Consider the following 21569-nt stretch of genomic DNA (forward strand, 5'->3'; position numbering starts at 1 on the left):
GTCTGCCTACATTATAGGATTAATCATCCTGATCACATGTCAGTTTTGTCACGCCCATCAAGTACAGTGAGTAAAAGGGAAGAAATGCAGAAATTTAACACACCAAAATATTAATAGAATTAATATTAAATTAGGGATTTTATATAAATTGTGAATTTTCATAATTCTATTGTTTATATTTAAGATGTTTTAAGATGTAAGATATTTTTTTACTGAGCTCAATGTTATTTTGTGAGGCACAGTGGAGCAACAGTGCTGCTGTCACAGAGCTTCATGGATGTGCGTTGTGGGTTGCATCTCTGCCTTGGGTCACTGTTTCTGAAAGGTTTGGTGTGTTCTCTTGTCTGCATGGGTTTTCTCAAAGTGCTCTGGCTACTTTCCACAATCAAATAACACATGATCTTAGGTGGATTGGTCATTCAAGTGTTCTTAGTTGTGAGTGTGTGAAGCTGTGATGTACTGGTGCCCATACAGGGTGTGTTCATTCCATGCACCAAGCTAGGCTTCCTGAACATGACCCTGAAAAATGAAGTGGTTACAGGAAATGAATGAATAAATTCATTTATCCATTTTCTGCTTGTTTCTTTATTGTCATATTTGTATATTCACTTGTGTTTTATCCATTTTTTTTACATTTAACATCCAGTTTCATTTATATTTAATGTATATTTCATTTATATCCAGAAAACTACTCTTTCCTTAAAATTGGCCAGTAGTCTGTAAATGATATATAATTATATTTACACATTCGTTTGGTTGGATCTCCTGAATCTGATCTAATCTGTTTATTTTTCCTATGTCATATTATTTATTGACTATTCTAATAAAATCTAGTCCGTGTACCTGTTTAGTGTTTTAAATATCACACATGTTCACCAATAATGTGTGGCACACTTGGCTGTTTATGTAACTGTTTATTTGTGAGAGCACGGGTTTCTTCACACACACACACACGTTTTGAAAATGGCTTCTTCGCGCCATCTCTCTCCTGTCTCTCTTCCTCTACCGCACACTCTCCTTTCTGTCTCGCTCCCTCTTTTCTCCTTCTCTCTATTGCCTCCACCATCCTGCTGCATCCTTGCTACGTGCACATCTACACCAGCTTCATGGCAACACGGTACACAAGTGAACCGAGAGCAACCAATTCCTCTCGGCGCGGGTGGGGTCTCTTTGCGTTAAACTCACAAAACATCGAGCCTGCTTCTCCCAGGTGACTCTTTATCACAGGCAGGCCGTTAAATGTCAAAGGACAGTGAACTTTGTTGTAAATATGGGGTAAAGTCGGCGGAAGCGTAAAACAGACGCGTGAGAAATGGTTCAGTCCTAAAGTAAGACGTGCAGAACCGAACGCACCGCACCCCTACTATAACTCACACTCAGGCCACCTAACGCACTGCTGAGGCACCGCCCGCCCCACGCACCCTCTGATTGGACAGTCTAGTAGCGGGGGCGGGGGCTCCTCGCAAATGAAAGCATATTATTGGTTGAGCTTGAACGCCACTAAAGCGTCATTTGAATAATCAGGTCAGGTTGCAAGCGCAGAGGAGTGGGCAGGGTTGGGGTAAGCGCAAGTGAACTGAACTTCTGCACTGCTCTTTACCATCTCACTATTTTTACTTTATTCACTTAATTCCTACACTCGGACAACTTTTCTTCATCGGTTTCTCCAGCCCTAGCTCCCTTGATCTTCTGGATTCCTCACTCTCTTCTTTCGTGATGCCATCTGATGGAAAATTAATAAAACTTGTGTGGTGAGTAACCGTGGCTCCTGGTGTAAATATTAACGTTCTTTATTATTAACGTATCAGTAGACACCATTTCATAATTGTTAAAATAAGTTATCTTGTTTATTGGATGTATGATGTGTTTTAATATTTTTTTCTCTCAGTCTTAGGATTATTTTCCAGTGCTCTGCTATAAATAGAGGTGTACTAAATATTTCACCACAGATATGTTGGCCCTTTGTAACGTTAGTGGCCTCGTTTTGAGACACTTCGATTAAATCTATTACTGAAGATGAAACTGGGATTTTATTGACACTGGAATGTTTAAAATATGTCATTTTCAATTTTTATGGCCCAACACGGGTTTAAAAAATAATAAAATCCAAAATGTTTATAACTGTCTGTGAGTATGAAATGTAAAGTCAGTCCATTGGCAGAGTGTTAATGAGAGTGAAGGTCGGATGTGTGTGGTTTGGGGGTTTGTTTGTTGTTTGTTTGTCTGTTTTATGAGTCCTCCTGATACGCACTTTCTTCTATTGTCTCCTATAGCGTGTTTAATGGCGCGTTTGTGTCTGTGAGAGATTTTCTGAAAGCAGGTAAGCCACTGACTAACGCACATTGCGCCTCTTCTCCATTCCACTGTGCGTGTGACAGCGGCTAACCAGCTTTTGGACGAGCCTCTAGAGTTTAGCCCTGGACATGGGAGAGAGAGAGAGAGAAAGACGAGAGACTGAGCTTAAAGCGCTCTCAAGCCTGTGCTCCCTCTCCATTACATTAACTGTAGAAGAGCCTACGTGCCACATGTCACAGGAACGCGCTTCATCCATACACAGCCATACGTCTCCCTCGGGTGGGGGCCAACACTTCTGGAAAGGTGACTAACATCTCCATCTTTTGTTTACTGTCTCTCTTACACTCACTTGTTTGATTTTTTTTTCTTGTTGCTCTTGTGAACATAACCCCTCCTTCATCCCTGTGAACTCTTCAACTCTGTGCAGTCATCTTACAGTGGACTGGACCGGTGATCCTATCAGATAAACACCAGTGTACTGTAACGGTGCTGTCTTTAACAACAGTGATCATTAAAATCTCAAAATGAAACTTGTGTTTTATAATTATTTCCTTTCTTTTTGGAATTATAATATAGACGGTCTTGAATAATACACAAATGTATGCAAATGTTTGGGTTTTCCCCATGAAATATTGAGTTTTTAGTTAGGAATCCTCTACTGCTTTTCTTTAATCCAACATTGGGTACACATGCTGTATAAAATGTCACTTGTACATAAGTTACATCGTATTATATGTTTAATTTTACTCAGTAAATACATAAAATTACACTAAAATATGCAGAAAGTCCCATATTTGTTTCCAAGTTAGTTTAATACATAATTTGAACACAGCAGATGTTCTTCACATTGTTCATGGTTCATTCCATGATTAATGAACCAATAGAAATGCTCCAAAATTAATTGGAATAAAATGTTTTTATATTCACTTCCATTGAAAATGAAGGTATTTTCCTTCTCCTGTAAAGATACTCACTCGTTTTTGGGAGATACACGTTTTTAAGTGTATTAAATCTATATAAAATACACTTACATTGAGTGTAAAAAAAAAAAAAAAAACTCTGTGGCTCACACTGATTCTAACACTTGTCTTTCATTTAAATCTTCCTGTGTGATGTGTGTCATCACATGACATAGTTAGAGCAAAGTGTATACAACCGGCACAGATTTTTATATCCTGAATAGCTTTGGTCCACGTGCTACATTTGACCAAACACGCTGGAGCATTAATGTGGATCTTAATGTATAATGCTTCACTGTTGTCGGTCACTCCAGTATTCATTTACTATTCCATGTGTCCTACCACTCCTCCTTTGCTCTGTATACATCTCTGTTGTAGCACGTGTCCCGCAGAAGACACTGTGAGTAGTGTTTGTCGTACAGAGGCTTGGCAGACAGGACTGATAGGTACTAGGGCCCTCAAAGCTGTTGGGATTTGGGCTTAGCTTCCTCTAGCTACACCAGACAGTTCCCTGATCTTATCACTCTAATCCAATTTCACTTAATTAATCTTAATATCAAAACAAGCCTAGCCAATCCAGAATGGCTCAGACACAATGTATATCGTTTATCAGGTGGGATAATACAACATAGCTCTCTTTACGGTAACGTTGCTTGTTGTAGAATCACAGTGATTTCGAAAGAGTGGTATGTTCTTCAAGGCCTCGGCCTTTTTATCTGTGGTTGCAAAAGCTGAATGGCAAAAAGAAAAGTGAAAATTGTTTCACTGAAATTCTTGCTGCACAGACAAACGCTGCTGGTTACTGTAGTACGTTAAACAAAGACAGCCTACACGTCATATGGTGGTGATTGTAATGACATTTAAAATGTCATTATTTTTTTATATTTTTTGAGACTCGTGATCAGCCATGTGGTGGAAGCTTGTAATATTCTGTATGTTTCCAAAGCTCATAGCAAATGCTATAAATCATTCAGATGAACAGGATGTGGTGCTTCCTTTACCATTAGGGGAAAGCTTTTTATATCTGTGCCCCATATTATGGCACATGTTGAGATCATAACACTGATGCTAATTCACATTTTTCAGTGACAAAATAAAAGCACATTCAATAACGATAGACTCACAGTCCAAGCCAAGATTATCTAAAACACAATGTGCAGTCTTTATTATACTTAAATACATAAACAAAAGTAATAGTTCTCTAGATATAACTTTCTGGTAATATCTTACAGTAAATACATGTTTACATGTTTTGTAGTGTAACAAAATGTCAATATATACTTGTATATACAAACAATATATGTGGTTACGTCATAGAGTGGGTTCATTGAAACAATAGGTGGTTAACATTAAAGATGTAATAAGAGATCCTTGGCCCTGCTGTCCACTTTTTATCTCCAAGACGACTCCCTGGATGTCAGGACTGTAAGACACACAAAAATATGACATGGAGTGATGCTTTCAATGTTTCATTCTGAAACGTCACCCAGAGGACATACAAAAATATAACCCATGCACTGGCAAAGCTCCCCCAGTTTGTCCCATGGCAGAGAGAAAACCAGCTGAGGAAGAGACCACCCTCAAGCCCAAAGGGAAGGCAGGTTAAAAAAAAAAATTAAATAAGGCATATTACGAGCCCCATGTATTTCATTATTTGCCATGTACTGCAATACCTCTATCAAATCTGTTTAAGGAAGTTGTTTTCCTTGAACAGTCATTTCCCAGCACAAAAGAACAGGAATGTTTAACTCAGAAAACACCCAAGACACCGCCAAAGGGTAGATGTCAAGTCTTATTTTCAGCCCTATTTCTTCCCCCCATGTAATGCAGATGCAGCGGATATAAATCAAGTTAAAAATGCTGGATTACTTTTTTTTTAATGACACCTAATGTACTTTTAAAATGATGCTCAATGATGACGTCCATTTTAACCACAACAACTGTTGGCTTTCCATGTTTTAGAGCTTTCCACAGTGGCTTTGATAGGAGTATTTAGACAACTGTTCAGCTTTGATGGGTCCACTCTACCAGTTTCTACTGGCGTGTCCCTCCCTTGAGATTACTGTCTGGACAGCCGAGGGGTGGGCCAGACTTCAGGCACAGCAGAAGCCATTAAAGGCAAAATTAAAAAATAGAACACAAGTATATAACCGTCATTTCACTGCCTTCAAGTGAACATACTATTAGAAGAACATGAATGAAAATATAATTATATATATGAATTACAAGCTAATGTATTAAGAACAGTGGTGGAGTCATCCTTAACATACACTGACCCAGCAGCAAGGGACTATTTCAAAATCGTTAGACAAAAGTGTGAATGTGCAGCAAAGGATGACTTGGTCTAATACAATCATTCCACTATTTGGATCATTGTCTCTGGGACATACTGCTCAATTCATTCTCCTGTTTGTCTGTACAAACTGTACACGACATGCAATAATAGGAGTGCCATATCGTGGTGATCATTCTTTATCATGTTCTGTTGATAAACAAGCCATTAAAGAGACAAGTACAGTCACTGTAATAAAGTAGTCGTCTTGTTATCACACAAAAGGAAAAAAAAAAAACACACAACACAGGGTCTGAACTGTAAATGCACTCAGAGGCACCAAACCAGCAGCAGAAAGTTCAGCAAAACAAGAGAAAAGGCTTAAAAAGGTGAGAGACAGAGCAAATCATTACAAAAATAAATATTCAAGGACAGGAGAGTGAACACTTTAGCTTGTTATTCTGAAATCAGAGCCAGAATAATAGCTTCACAAGCACCACATAAGGTTTGGACTGTTGCCTAACTATTTGCGTTCTGTGTACTCAGTGTCACACAGTATTACACAGTAATAAGATTTACTACAGTAGTACGAGTACTGTAATGCACCACTACATTCTTATGTGTAGCTTTTGAAGATGTACAGATCTGGCTCTCAGTCCTTTAAACTAAAGTGTTGAGAAGGATATAAAGTTCAAAATTCACATGATGGACACCAGCCAAGGCCTTTCACAACAATGAGCATCACACCAGAGATTTCAAGGGAAAAAAAAAGGCTAGTTAAATGTCAAAAACTGGATTTGTGCAATCTACATGCTCTAGAGCTTGTACTGTATATAAACAACGAAAGCAGTTCCTTACAGACACCTCACAGATGCCTCAGCAACCAGAAAGCACCCTCATCCCTTCTGGAACCATCTACAGTAAAAGATTTTAATTCTTCAGTTTGCAAACAATGATACTGTAAACAGAAATTGGAGCTTCGTGACGTTTTTCCCAGAGTTCACAGAGTTAACGTTTACTTTAAGCTAGAAATGATGAAGCAGCTCATTGGCATCCAGTGTGCACTCTTCCATGAGAAAACTACACAAAGCTTCAAAGTGATCTTTAATTTATTTACCAAACACTGCCACTTTTTCCTCAGTACACAAGAACAAAAAGGCATCACTGTTTTGTAAATAAACTGAACCTAATTCCCGAACAGGCATTTCGGGAAGACTGAAGATTCCTTGTAGCACGGTCCATTTCGAATGTAATTAAAAGCTAATGTTAATACACAGGTGGCACCTATTCATCACTGAACATGAAAACTGAAATCCCTCCCCTGCCTCTCAGACTGGGACATGTCTTGTGTGAAGGCCTTGTGTGGTGCCACTCAAATGAAGCATCAGTGCAGACACACAGATACAAGCTTTATTAGAGGAAGGTGGTTAAGGAGGGGGCACCATGCAGGGACCTCCACCCAGAGAGAGCTGCTGCAGCTGGGCTTGTTTGTTTGAGAGAGTGTGGGGGGAGGTGGGGGTGGGAGGGCAGGTCGGATGAGCAGGCAGGGCTGCAGCAGGCTGTCACACATACACACCCTCAGGGTTCAGGCTGGACACCAGCGGGTGCTGCAGGTTGCGGGGATGCCCCAGAAACTGCTTCGCCGTGGGGCGAGGTGGGGAATCTGTGGATAAAATAACACTTTACTGACTTTGAAGGACATTGCTGGATGGGTAAGAAAGCGTATTATAGCGCCAGAACATAACAGAGAAACAGTGTCACTAGGTAAATCAGCATATTACTTGGGTACAATGAATTTCTTTCATCTAAGCTAAGGCTGTGTTTACATATGACTGATATAACTTTCCATATTTGTGTATGTGAATGTACACCATACCATTGTCTATGGATCTGCTCTGCAGAAGCTGAGCCAACTCCAGCTGGTCCAGTTGCTGGTGGAGGTCTGTGCGGGAAGAGGAGTTGGCTGGGAGGGCTCCAGTCTGCTGAATAAACTGCTGCAGGTTACACTGTCTCAGCTCTTTATTTAGCTCCTCCAGCTCCTCCTGCTTAGCCTAGAAACATACGAAAAACAGGAGAACACAATAAATGATTGATACAGTTAAATAAAGCCTTCATGAGCATCTGAATATATAGAGTTTCAAAGCTTTGGAATAATTTTTCAGTACACGTTAAGGACTCTACGTTGGAGCCTACGTTAAAACTTCATATAAAATGGTACCATTCTAAGGATTCATGGAGAAATATCAGACCTATCTATCTATACGTTTCTCTGGAGAGTGGAACAACTGCCCATCCAATCTGACCCTAAGCTGAGGAAAGATTGTCTGAGAGGGATGTTCTTGTCTGTCTGTCGTCCATTCCAGCTCTGACCACGAGATAGCACCAACACATCCCCTAGAACATGTTCATGCCTCATGGAGCTCTTGAGTTTCTCACCTCCAAGTGACCAACAGACCAATGAAACTGGGCCTAAATTAGAACTATTCATGCTTTACCTACTTCAGACTAATTATTAACAAAGCCCTTAGCCTGTGTTTACACACTGCTAATTTATTGTTTGAATTAATAATTCCTCTGGCCAGAGGAGGATAGGTTCCCATTCTGAGTGTTGGTTTCTTCCTCTTACTCTCAGGGAGCTTTTCCTTGTCAGTGCTGCCTTCACTCGAGTCTAGGACGTAGGACCTGGAGTCCTATAAAACTGCTTTTTGACAGCACTTGTTTCAAACTCTATAAATATAACAGAATCGAGTTTAATCTGAATACAACAGCCTGTTAATTCTGAGACCGCCATGAAAGGCAGATCAGAACAAGCCCCCTTTCCTAAGCTTACAGCCATCATGGAGTTTAGTGGTCCTCTGAGATCCTGCAATTAACACTGACATTACTGTCTAAGAGTACTAATTGCAGTCTGACGAGTGTTCTGATGATTTATTTTACTCAATTTTCTTACCAAATTAGTTGTTTTCCTGATTCATCCATTACCTACTTGTAGTTGTACCTACGCACAACATAATCAAGCTGGGAAGTTGAAGGCCACTGCATGCTTGCTCCAAGATGTGTGAATCCAGCCACCACCTGCCACTAAACAGCTAAACATACTTGGAGGAGAACACTAACTGCTCAGTTCTTTTGTGTTACCTGACAGATGCCCATGCATGGTTGATGAGCATGGTTCTGAGTCCCTGAGAAAGGAGGGCTAACCTACCTACCCAGACATTTGAGACCATAAAGCCAAAACGTATCAAATATGATACATGATCTTTGTAGGTGGTTCTTTCATCATCTAATAAAAAGAAATGCAGAAACAACCTTCCATCCTTTTGGAGCGAGTGTTCTGAGTTCTCTACTGAACTGTGAATGAAGTGGAAGTATTTCTATGCATTTACCAAATCCTCCTTGTTGCTACAAAGTATTTTCATGAAACAAAAATATTTTTATAATTTTCCAAAAGCCTTTGTGTGCAAACTTTGTTGGGTCACATGTCGACAGCTTTTGTGAGACAGATTCAGAGGAAGAAGATGACGATACAGATGAGTATAGGAGGTCAGTTGAATGACCTCATACCTCAAGCCAAGGTTCAGACAGTAACAGAAACGGCTGCAGTTCCTCCAAATATGGAAACATGATTGTGCAGATCAACATGTGGTTTTGGTGTTTTTATTACCACCAGTACATGAAATGTAAAAAGGCCAGAATGAAGAACAGAGTACAAGGTCAAGGAACTCTGGGGCAGTGTTTCTCATCAGCTCAATGTCATGTTTTCCTGATAACTTCTGAAGAACAGAGACAAACATTTGATATCGATTGTTTAATTGAAATTAATCAAAATTTAGAAAAATAAAAAATGTCAGAAGAACTGTTTTAACTGTTGCAGTGAACTAAATGAAAGACCAATTAAAAATAAATATATTGGTAAATGCCCAAATATGATGCAGTCAGAAATTATACGATCCAAAATGTATAAATTAACAACATTTAGATTTTTAGTTAAAGTCAATGTGTGATTTTCAAAAAAATCTGTCGTATTGTATTATTATTTAATGTGTATCGGCATTTAAAGGGTTAATGTGCTTTTAACCATGCTAAATAATCAATTAAAAACTTAACGGAACATTTACAAACTTTTATTAGTATAATTTTTATTATTAACGTAAACAAAGCCATCTCCATCTCCCCCTGAAATTCAGCCCTAATGGGCTCCCAGTACACACCACAAGAGGGCATCATGCCTCCTAACATCTAACTACCACAACATATATTTTCATGCCTTGTAGCTCTGTTCACAGTAATCCAGGCATTTGTGCTCTGAGGGTGTGTTTTAACACCTGCAGTCTATGATCTATTGAAATAACACAAGCCAATTACTGCAGGAAGACAAGTCAAGACTAACGACAGTCAACATGCCAGACACAATAAGACAAGGGATGGTGTTTAAGAAAACATGATAATTAACATTCTGGTCCCTCTCAGGCCTTCTGTACTTGTGGGAAATGATGAGATAAAAATCCATTTCTGCTGCCTCAGGGGATTACTTAACTGGCTTGAACATGGCACTGAGGAATATATCACATTTCATGTTTCAGTGTTTAGATGGTTCAACATACTGAAAATCGCGGATGGCATTGATAATGAGATTATACTGGAGCATCTAGTGAGAGTGTCCTACGTCCTGTCAGTGTTATTATAATCATCATAGCTATTTACAATCATAACAATGACAATCTGATGTAGATGTCAATTAAGTTAATAATCGTTATGGGGGAAGGCAGAGTTATTTTACATAGCATTCCCATTCTGTGTGTCATAAAGACATAAGCACTAATTTGATGAAAAGAAAGGGTGAGAAGTTGCATTACCTGTATGAAAAGAATATTATCAGTTACAAAATTCTTTCCTGGACCACACCTAGGGAAACATTAAACAGTCGCTTACCTGCAGTATAATCTCCGCCCTCCCTAGAGCTTTTTCCGTCTCCACAAGCTCCACCTCCAGCTCCTCCCCTTGTTCCTTCTGACTCTGCAGCTCCACTTTGACCACGCCTATGGAGTCGCCTGGCCCCGTCTGTCCGGGCGGATTCTCTGCCTGCAGCCTCTCGTTCTGAATGTCCAGTTCCAGCTGTGAGGAGCGAGCGGTGAATTCATGGAGCCTGCGGCCGCACTCCTCCAGCTTTGTGTGGAGTTCGCTTAGTCGCCGTCTCATGGCTTTCTCTCGCTCAGTTTCAGCTCTCAGCTGCTCTTCCCAGAGCTCCTCATGGGCCAGTTCGGCTTGGTTCCTCTTCAATGTGTCCTCTAGGCATTCCGTGTCCTCCTGGAACCGTATTTCTGATCTGGGATGCTGTTCCCATACCTGAGTCTCTTGCTCCAGCATTTCCAGCTGGGCTTCAAGAGCATGCAGTCGCTCTTGCTGCTGGAGGACATGCCGGAAAACCTCCTCTTTGGATGGGCCGGGCAGGTAGCCTGTGTGAGGCACTGGAGAGGGAGACGGAGAGGCTCTTGGCTCAGGAGAGCCTCTGTGACCTAGACTCTTGCGAGACTGCTTGGTTTTGGCACGTGGTGAGCTAGAAGGGCCTAGGTTGAAGGTGAGGGATTTTTTGGGCGCTGCTTTTTTTACGGGATCTGGCTCTGGATGCTTGTGGAGAGGCAGAGAACAATGCTGCTCCTGACCATCACTGCTGCTGCTGCTACTGCTGCTGGGGCCGGTACGGCGCAGGTAGAACTGCACCTCGTTACCGTGCTGCCCAAGCTTGGCCAGAGACTCTAAAGGACGCTCAGTGGCCAGAAGCTGCCGTTCCGTGTCCCTCAATCTCTGGATAAGGACATAACGGCCCGTCTGGCCTGGAACAAACAAACAGAATAGGCATGAATGTGTGTGACTCCTTTGGAGAATTGTCCACTAATTTAATATTACCATCATCTGCACATCTGGGCATTACATGTCTGGTTGATCCTCTAAGGGAAGACATAAACAACTAAATTGCCATATTTCAGGTTTGTCCCATGTATAAGCACTTGCTTCCACTTAGAAAATCAAGAGAACATCATTGTGCCAGGGATGTCCAAACTTCACAAACCCCAGACAATCCTCTGGGATATAATTAACAAAAAAAACCCTAGACCATAACCATGTTCCACCAACTCCATGAGGACTAGCAATGCTTGTCATTTTTAATTAGCGTTTCTACATTACAGCTCTGTTGTAATTTGTAAACATGGATTATGTTACTGGCACATTTAATAAAATCTTAAATCTGAAGAAAAAGAGATGAATGCTAGATGTAGTCCCTAAATGAACAAGATTCTGACACATCCACGACACTAGATGTCAGTATAAGGGGTCTTTCATAATACGAAGAAGGCTCATTCTAGTAAATAACTACTCCAGCATAGCAGATCGCGGATCTAGTTTCAGATCTATAGAAAGAACAGCCATTTCCTGGACACCCAAGCCTGTTCCCAGATTAAATGACATGGTCATACAAAGATCCCTCACCGAAAATCCTTTTAAATGCTGTACTAGGCTTAAAATAAAAACAATCCAGAGACATACACTGTAAGACAATCAAACTTGCCTATGGCCTGAGCAAGAGCGATGACCACATCCTGACAGGATGTCTCCTCGGACAGGCCACACACCACTCGCACCACACCATCCACCCACACTTTGAGCTCCATCAGCTACGCGCTGTGCCTCAGCTCAGCCGGGATCAGCACAGATTAGACCCGATCAGCACTGCATGACCTGATGCAGGTTCTGGAGAGAAGCAGACAGAACTCATTAGGAAACTGGAACAGAACAGTCAATGACACTGGCAAAAGGAACAGGAAAGAGAACATGGTTCTGATGAACTACACAAATGATGTCTTATAACAGGATTATAAGGACAGGGTTGGTCATTTGAAATGATTATGATTAACCAAATTGATTTAGTGTCCACATGCTGAACAATGAGGATAAATACAGCATCATAGAGCAGGCAGGAGTCAGAGGCCACACTACTTTTTATTTAACTCCCACCTGAAGCAATCATTAATTTGTTTTATATTTCCGCATCTGGGAAAATTGATGACTAAAATATAGAATATGGAGAAAAAAAGAAAAAAAAAGGGATATTGATCTTTCTGGTTGTGTATTGACCCCAAATAATTGGTGATCACAGAGGGATCAAATTGTGGAGTCCATTCAGGGAATTTCTCATCTTCCTACCAACTCCCACAGTCTTTCCACTGCTTACCTGGAATAAAAACAAAATTGCCTGAATTCTGAGTTTGTGTGATGATGAACATGAATTCCAGTGGGTAAGCAAATTTCTAAAGTTATCATTAGCAAAAGGTAGTCCACGGCTCAAAGGCGTACCTCTGTTCCAATTAAATGCACCACTGGCTCTCTTCAAAAGAGTTACGGCAGATTAGTGCTTAAGGGAACAGACAAGCAGAATGGAGTTGCAGTGGGAGTGTGTGTGTGTGTTTGTGTGTGTGTGTGTGTGTGTGTGTGTCTACTTTAAACATTCCCATTTGGAACCAACTGAGCAGATTTTAGTGGGGTGTAATATCAGAGAGGTTGACAATGCAGAAGGTAACATATGAGACCCCAAGCAGGAGATTAGTGTGAGAGTGTTTTAATGGATGCTGGCTCTGTGCACTTTACCGATTTTAAAATGAAATATGACCCTAAAACAGCTCCTCCTAAATACGTCATACATCACGTTTATCACGTACGAGGGGAGAAAGGGTTCAGGGTGAGTTTTAAAAGAGGAGGTGCCCAATGGAATGCGGTGACTTTACTTCTGAGCTGGTCAGTGCAGTGATAACAAACCTCACAGGACACTCTGACCAATCACAGAGTCATCTACAAAGTCAGCCCAGAGAACCCTCTCTGAAATGATCACTCTGGATAAAAGGGATCATATTTGGACTGGTAATAGGCTAAACTAAGTTTCAGGTTATCACATAGCATCGGCCCCATCAGCTTTATCTGTTTCCTCTTTCAAGATTCAAGAGATTCAACAGTAAATAGGCATTTACACTGTACAATGAAAATCTTACTTTGCTAATCTTTCATTAACACAATGAGATATTTGCACAATTATTCATTCATTCATTATCTGTAACCGCTTATCCAGTTCAGGGTCACGGTGGGTCCAGAGCCTTCCCAGAAGCCTTCCCAGGCAGGAATACACCCTGGAGGGGGCGCCAGTCCTTCACAGGGCAACACACACACACACTCACGGACACTTCTTGAGTCACCAATACACCTACCAACGTGTGATTTTGGACTGTGGGAGGAGGAAAGCACCCGGAGGAAACCCACGCGGACACGGGGAGAACACACCAACTCCTCACAGACAGTCACCCGGAGTGGGAATCGAACCCACAACCTCCAGGTCCCTGGAGCTGTGTGACTGCGACACTAACACTACCTGCTGCGCCACTGCGCCGCCCTATTTGCATAATTAAAATTAAATATAAAATTAAATGAACTTAAATTAAATATAAATATATACAGAAATACAAAAAGGTAATAAACTAGAGATATATATAACTGGAAATACAAGTGAGCTATACAACATATACTTTAAGCTACACATGTAATTAAAGACACGCACTAAGACTTTCATCTTTACTTTCACAGTGTTTCACTCAGTACTTGGCACAGAAACAGCAGGCAAACATTATCAGTAGCAGCCACAAATGCAAGTGCTTTAATTTGATCAAACTGCTTTCAAATGTTTCTCTCATCACAAGTATTTTTAGATGCAGGTTGTTGTGTCATTGTGTTCTGAGGGAAAAAAAAAAAGCTGTGGGCAGGTTTTTGAACACTGCAGTCATCGTGAATATGTGGACAGCTAGCTTTCAATGAACCTTTTTTATCTCTAAATTGGAATGACACCAGAGAAAAGCAGAGGTGGTCCATCCCTAAAATCTTCCCGCAATCCTCAGCTATAAGCCAGCAGAGGAATGCTACCTTTCAGGCCAGTGTGAGGGGGAGAGACTAAAACAAATCTTCTTTTGTTTGCAGTGCTCTGACAGGCTTACACGCTAAATCAAGGCCAGGGCCCCAGGGTACACATCCCAGCACAGGCTGAGGGTTACCACGGCTACCAGTCACTGAACCCGATCATAACATAGAGCAGGGTTAAGTCAACAGGTGCTACAGGGGTCAGCTTTAATGTTTTAGACACTGGCTACAAGACAGTGGTTCCAAGACCACTAGCTTATTATTTGTCCTACTGTAATATATCCACTTCAAAAAAAAAATAAAAAAGGTTTTTCCACCTTTCCCAGAACTGCAGAAGTAAATCACTAAGATGCTTCATTCTAGATACATTGGTACAGGGTCAGAACTGATCACAGAGGTAGTTCAGAGTAACCAGATGTCTAAGGTGTTTAAAGATCCTTCACAGGATTGTTAAAACCCTAAGGGTACATTATAGGAGGGACAACACTTAAATGAACTGGAAAAAGAAACAGAAAAGAGGATTTTCAAAAAGCCAGATAACATAAGCCCAAAGCCTGGCCTGTCCAAAGCAAGTTAGCGCTATCCAATAAGCTGAGAAGCATTTTGAGTCTGTGATGAAAATTCAGCATGTATGACTTTACAACATTAAAGAATACACATGCTGACCAACCTGGTACAAAAAAAGCCCCAGCTCAGTCAGCTAGTGTTCTCACATTCTATTATGCATTCAGTCTCTCGAGCGCTCCATGCATGACATTGACCTGAGCTGTGTCTGAGGAAGAGTCTGGGTGGATGGTGAACTCTCTCTTTGATCTTTAGGGTGAGGCTCATCTTCTCACTCTAGCCTGATCACTCCCACATGTTCCTGCCCACAGAATCAGAAATTCAGGCAGATCCATCCCAGAGTTGCCCAACTCGACTCTCCCCTCCCTCAGACTACCCTGAAGCTATGATTATGGCAATGATCATGTTCTTCTCTCTCATCATCTGACTGCAGCTTCAGAGACAACCCTGGGGGAAGAGCATACATTTACAGGAGCAGAGTTTTATTGTAAGGCTGAAAATGTTTAGTGGGGTGTGGCCCTGTACTGATTTTTCAGCTTTCTCATGTCTCCTCACAGGAAACTTTTAGTGAGCAATTATTTCAGCAGAAGATTGTGATTTTTACAGTCATGGAGTTATAGCAGAGAGAAACTCTGGAAACCAAGTAAGGAAAACTATATATATATAAAATTGTGGTAGCAATTGAAATGCTCAAGATTTTTCAAAATACATATACAGTAAAACCACAGCTATTTTCGGAATAAGAATTTGAAATACACACTTCCTTTTTCAGCATGAAGATTTAAAAATGGACCGTATTCTCAGTGTGAACCGACACTGCCATTGCTTTAGTAAGTTATTGTATGTTGTGCTAGTGTCAGAGGATCAGACACAGCAGTGCTGCTGGAGTTTTTAAAGCCCTCAGTTTCACTGCTGGACTGAACCAAAAAAAAATATCCAGCCAGCAGCGTCCTGTATCCACTGATAGACAAATAACACAACCTGCAATAGATGGGCTACTGTCTCTGATTTTACATCCACAAGGTGGACCAAAGAGATAGGTGTGTCTAACAGAGTGGACAGTGAGTGGACATAGTGTTTAATAACTCAAGCAGAACTGCTGTGTCTGATCCACTCATACCAGCGCAACACACACTAACATGACATCAATGTAACTGCAGCACCGAGAATGACCCACCACCCAAATCATACCAACTGTTGGTGTGCTGTTGGGGCATTGACCAATGGAAAAAACAGGGTAAAAACTTAATCTCTGTGATAAGTGGAATTGATAAAATGGACAGTGAATGTGCAATTGTGTACTTAACCCAGTAGTGTTAATTATAAACTTTAAAATCAGCAGAGACTAAGACAATTCCAAAGGTTTGGATTTAAAAAGGTCTAATGGTGCATTTGTCCTGAAACATTCAGAGGGCAGCTGGCTTTTTCGAAAAAAAAAAAGTACTAAGCTTTATTATTACAGCCATGAAAAATCCCTTCACCACAAGCTAATGCAAAACTGATCTCAGCAAACTTTGCACCTGATCTAATATGAGCAATTCCTCTGGCCAGAGGCCAAACACAAAGCTGATTCCCTATCTATCTGGCTCCACCTGCTCCTACTGCCTGAGACAACACGAGGGTGAGATAATGGCCTTGTTTGTGAGAAACACATAGCAGTGAGACATAACTGACCACAACACCACGATGTTTTATACACCTGATACTTATCATCCAACACTTATCCACAGGATACCTTCCTAACTCCTTTCTAAAGAGGCTTAATAACCTTAAAATAGGGAGATCTTATTTTCAGATCTCTTTGGACACTGAACATAAACACGACTGTATCAACAAACATCTTCCCGTGAAATGTTTTCAGAACACCAATGCGGCTTCCTTTCTGACTCACTTGCTGACTAAGGCTTGAGTAAGCCCCCACTGGCAATGCCTCTCTGGTGTAATAGCGCAGGCTGGTGGGGTTTTTACCAAGCAAGGAGAGTTCGCCTCTATTACTCTTCACTAGTCTACACTATCAGTTACTCCTTTCACATCTTTCCCCGCAAAACTTGCTCAGTCTAGAAAAAGTAAGACAACAAGTAACATTTTAAAAAAATATTAAGAAAAAAAAAAAGATTGCACAAAGACACAGAAAATTGCAGCTGTGTTTAAGTAGGGTGACCAGACATCCTCTTTTACCCGGTGCTACCGTTATTGGTCGATAACCTTCTCTGTAAACATTTAATTGGTCAGTCTGCACGTCAGTAGTCCTTGTTTACGTCAGGCAAAGCTCATGCCGAGACGTGTCCTCTTTTTCATCATCTCAGATCTGGTCGCCCTAGTTGAAGCAAATATGTACACCTAAAAACTTGTGTACAAAATTTTGTGAATATCATTTTACAAGCATCAAACGTAGTTGCTTAATCTCAGCACATTTGTGAATACTGTTTTACAAAAGGTACATAATCTTCTTGACCCATTTTTGATTCCGTAAATGACTGAAAGGTACCAAATCAAACAAAATCATTGTTTATTTGTCACATTCACGGTACGACTAGCAGTGAAATGCTCACTTCCATGGAAAAAGGAAATCAATGTAAGATAGAAATTAAGGTACATACATCCACGACCCTGAAACGGATTAAGCAGAAAAAATGATGATGAACATAAGATACATAGAGATAATATTACATCTTAATATAAATATTAACACAAACGTATGTATGTAGAGTAAAAAAACACATAAGATATAAAGGGGAATAAAAAGTTCTGATAAATGACAATATCCGTGTAATTTTTAAAGTATATTTTGTGTTTAAATTTTATACTCCAGTAGTTTCGGCTAACGAGTACTTTATTGACAGACATGACTGACAGTTCTCAATTATAAAATTCCTTAAACTCAATTAAACAAAACAAGACTTAATTAATTTAGTGCAGCCCTGAGGGCACTTTGTATCACCTCCAATGTTTTTTTCTCTTACAATCATTCTCCTCATATGTCAAGTCTATTCTGACGCTAAAGACCAAGTTTGGATATAGTTTGTATGTTTTTGTACTTCTAAGGTCATGAACCGAGTTTCGTCAGTTCAGTCTGTATTACCGTCATACCGTTAAACAGTGTGTTTGTTTCTGAGATGCTCATGTGTATTAGATCATGGCCCATCATCAGGATCTCGCACATTATTGGTGAAATATTGGCAAATAATCTTGCATTGCTAGTATTGAACAGCAGTATTTATCATATGTTATATCAGTTAGGCCTCAATATATAGCCATACATGAAAGTCTTCCAAGTTCGCAGTTGTAATTTCATAGCAGCTAGCATCTGGGCCCTTCTACAACACCCCCTCCTTCTAAAAACCATTCAACAGAACAGCTGTGCAGCTAGAACTTCAAGCCAACAGTATATCCTTGTGCATCCTGTGTCTCGATCATTATCAGGCCTTGACAAACGTGTCCTGAACATGCCCCTGAAGCAAATTATGAGTAAGCTCATTATTACTGCTCCCTTATAGTCTCCCGCTGAATGATTACCCATGTTGCAGCTAAATCGGATGCATTTCCTCTGACGTGTCCCATGATTTCCTTTGAGGCTAAAAGGGACTGGGCAGATACAGTCCAGCACAGCCAGTTAAAGCATGCCAATGCTTTCTTAATTTTCCTAAACACATACTAAGCTCTAAGTTGGAGTCATATTGTTGCAACCTCAGATGTGTTTTCTTTGTACTAGATGCAGTCCGACATCAATTGTTACAACTTGCTTTCACAAACCCAGCAGACTGCCAGAATCATCTCGATTTATAACTTGTATGAAAAAAAAATATTGCCCCATAATGTCCTTGCACTCAACAGAATCAATTGCAGACACAAGCTAAATCAAGTCAGTAATGGTGTGTGTCACTCTTTTGTCGTTTCCTGTTGAGCACAGCAGCAGGCCCCATTTGTGCTTTGGAGCCAGATGTGCGTGCATAATGTCCCTACTCCTGTGATGCAAAAGCATAAGGCTTGTTAATTGGGAGAAACCATTGCTTGGCTGCTTTTAAGTCACAAAATAAATAAATAAATAAATAACACTGAATGCATAATGCATTTCACAGCACATTCACTTGGCAAATATCATTTTCATAACAAACCCCAGACACATGCGATCATCCAATCAACATATTTCTGCCTCTGTACAACTAATAACAAACACATTAGCTAATGAGAGAGAGGGAGAGCGAGAGAAAGCTGCATATTTCTAAATCTGGGTCATTGCAAATCTTCAGTGTACCCGTATAAAACAATGGCTTAAATTTGTAAAAGTGAGCTGAGGGAAAACGAAAGACAGTTTATTCTTACTTGATATGCACAACTAATATGAAATGTCCATGTATCCTCTATAATTTCGCATTTTGTCTCAGAATGTGATGAGATTATTAGTCATTGTAAAAATCCAAGCTGATCAGTTCTGACAGGACCAAACTCTCAGGCCTCACTTAACCATTTTCAAGCTTTTCCTCAACTGCTTCCTCAGACTGGGTAAAATTCCCTGCACTGGCTCCAGGGAACAATAAACCGTGAACGCACTCAGACACACAAAGATGCAGTAATTGATGCTTCTGTTTGAGAAGAATTCTTGGTGGGTGTCCTGCTGGAAATTGCACCCTGGGTTTCTGACTCAGTGCACCTTTTACTGCTACAGAATGACAGCCTATGTCTCTGGCCTACATTGCAGCAGCCATGCAAGAAGACCATTACTGCTCATTGGCTGTGCTCAATTTGGCCAAGTGAGCTCAGTCTCAGAGCACTGGGGGAGTTCTGTTTCTTGCTAAACCCACTGTGGGAGAGCCAGGATTTCACCTTTCGTACATCAGAACATCACAGTCAGATCCTGAGGTGCTACACAGAAGGGCTACCAGAAAAGCAGTTAGGACTAGGTGTTAAATAAAACCTACCAAAAGTGCCTGAGGGTGGGAAAGGCCAGAACACATTATATGTGAAATGATATTAACTCTCAGCTGGCCATAGAACATCACTTGCTTTGTCAGAACAATTTATAGGATTTCCTCTGTGCAGCAAATGAAAGTCGATGTACCTGTTTATTTTCATTACTAAATGACTGCGCTTGTTTTATTCGGTGAATGCATCCGCTCCCAGTCTGACACGCACACACTATTCCTGGAATCTGTTTTCATTCAGCATGAACACTGTTAACATGGTGGAAATAGAGAAGAGTGTGAGATAGAGTGAAAGAGCAAGAGAGAGAGAGAGAACAGCAATAGACTTGGTTCATTAGTTATTTAAGCTTTTTTTTTTCCCTCCACGCCTGCTGTTCTAAATAATTTAGAAATGTTTTCCTCTTTACTTTTGTATAATGTTGCTCTCTGCTCCAAATTTGTCTAAATGATGAATATCGAAGCTTGAGGTGAAACAGAGGAAGAATGCCAGCTACACAAGAGGCCTGAGGCACTGGTCCATATGCGATGCAACCTAAGACAGGACAGGCGCATCTACAATTAGAGACTATAGAAAAAAATGAGTAGATCACAAAGAATTTATTATTATGATGTGAGAGGATGAACTTTTTCCTAAGCCGATTTTATGGCTTAGAACAGAAGGAAAAAAACATCACTAAACATCTTCACTAGGGTGGGGCTAGTCCACCAGGGTGGGGCAATAGAACAGTAATATCATACGCTGTGGTATTTAAAAATGTGGATGGTGGTGGTATTTTAAAATTATGATGTGTCTGGTTTGTAAGATTTCTGTAATGTGTCATCAGAGCCACAGGTAGTTGGTTGCCATGGGAGATTACAGACTGGTGATGTCATGCTCTGAAAATGAGCAGTGGAAAAAAAACAAAATCAAAAACAAACCAAAAAAGTTGCGAGTTTAGCTTCAAGTTCAGGTAATATCCAGTCAATGCAAAACTTTGTGTTCACAGATAGCCTGTTAGCTCACTTATAGTTTATCATCACCCATAACCCACACGCTCCCCACCCCATCGCCCCATAATACCACATACCATGTTAATATCTTGAGACAGTATGATGGTATATAAAAAGTTAATACTGTCCATTCCTAGAGGTCAGCTACATTGACTGTAAAATTTCAGATTTAAATTGTCAAGCAAATTTAGCCAACCACATTTATCACTGGTCAGTTGCTGAAAAATAAAAACAGCTATGTTGAGATTAGACAGACATCCAAAACTGTCCAAATAAGCCTGGGTCACTAATAAGGAGCCAGAGAACATCCAACAAACTGTGCATTCTCCTTTGAAAAGACATTAACAAGGTGGCGCTGTAATGTAGAGGTTTTTGATAAGGGGGTTGATGATTGTCTACAGGCCTCTGTATGTTCACTGATCAGGTAGGAAAAAAAACATCCCTAACACAGGGTCAGGTGGAAGACTGCATGTGGAATGTATGGTTTCAGGTGACTCACTCGGTCACTGAGGGTTGGATGTGTAGGGCAGAAGATCTCCTGCGGATTCGTGCACAAACACCCAAAGGAATGTCTGTTGCAAAACAACACATTCCAAGAGTGGGAGCTCTGAG

General features: G+C 40.6%; 1 protein-coding gene across 2 annotated transcripts in view; it reads right to left on the bottom strand.

The window, feature by feature from the left end:
- Positions 1–4418: 4418 nt before the first annotated feature.
- Positions 4419–21569, bottom strand: part of rassf7a (Ras association domain family member 7a) — a 36775-nt gene continuing 19624 nt past the window's right edge. For both annotated transcript variants that reach the window (XM_066669767.1, XM_066669768.1), the window contains exons 2-6: positions 12095–12276; positions 10459–11360; positions 7403–7577; positions 7103–7189; positions 4419–4677 (exon numbers count right to left, since the gene is read on the bottom strand). In XM_066669767.1, coding sequence (XP_066525864.1) covers positions 4646–4677; positions 7103–7189; positions 7403–7577; positions 10459–11360; positions 12095–12197 — 1299 coding nt within the window. In that variant the 5' untranslated portion in view covers positions 12198–12276 and the 3' untranslated portion in view covers positions 4419–4645. The remainder of the gene's footprint in view (positions 4678–7102; positions 7190–7402; positions 7578–10458; positions 11361–12094; positions 12277–21569) is intronic.

The sequence above is a fragment of the Hoplias malabaricus genome, chromosome 4 (genome assembly GCF_029633855.1).
Source record: "Hoplias malabaricus isolate fHopMal1 chromosome 4, fHopMal1.hap1, whole genome shotgun sequence".
Lineage (NCBI taxonomy): Eukaryota > Metazoa > Chordata > Actinopteri > Characiformes > Erythrinidae > Hoplias > Hoplias malabaricus.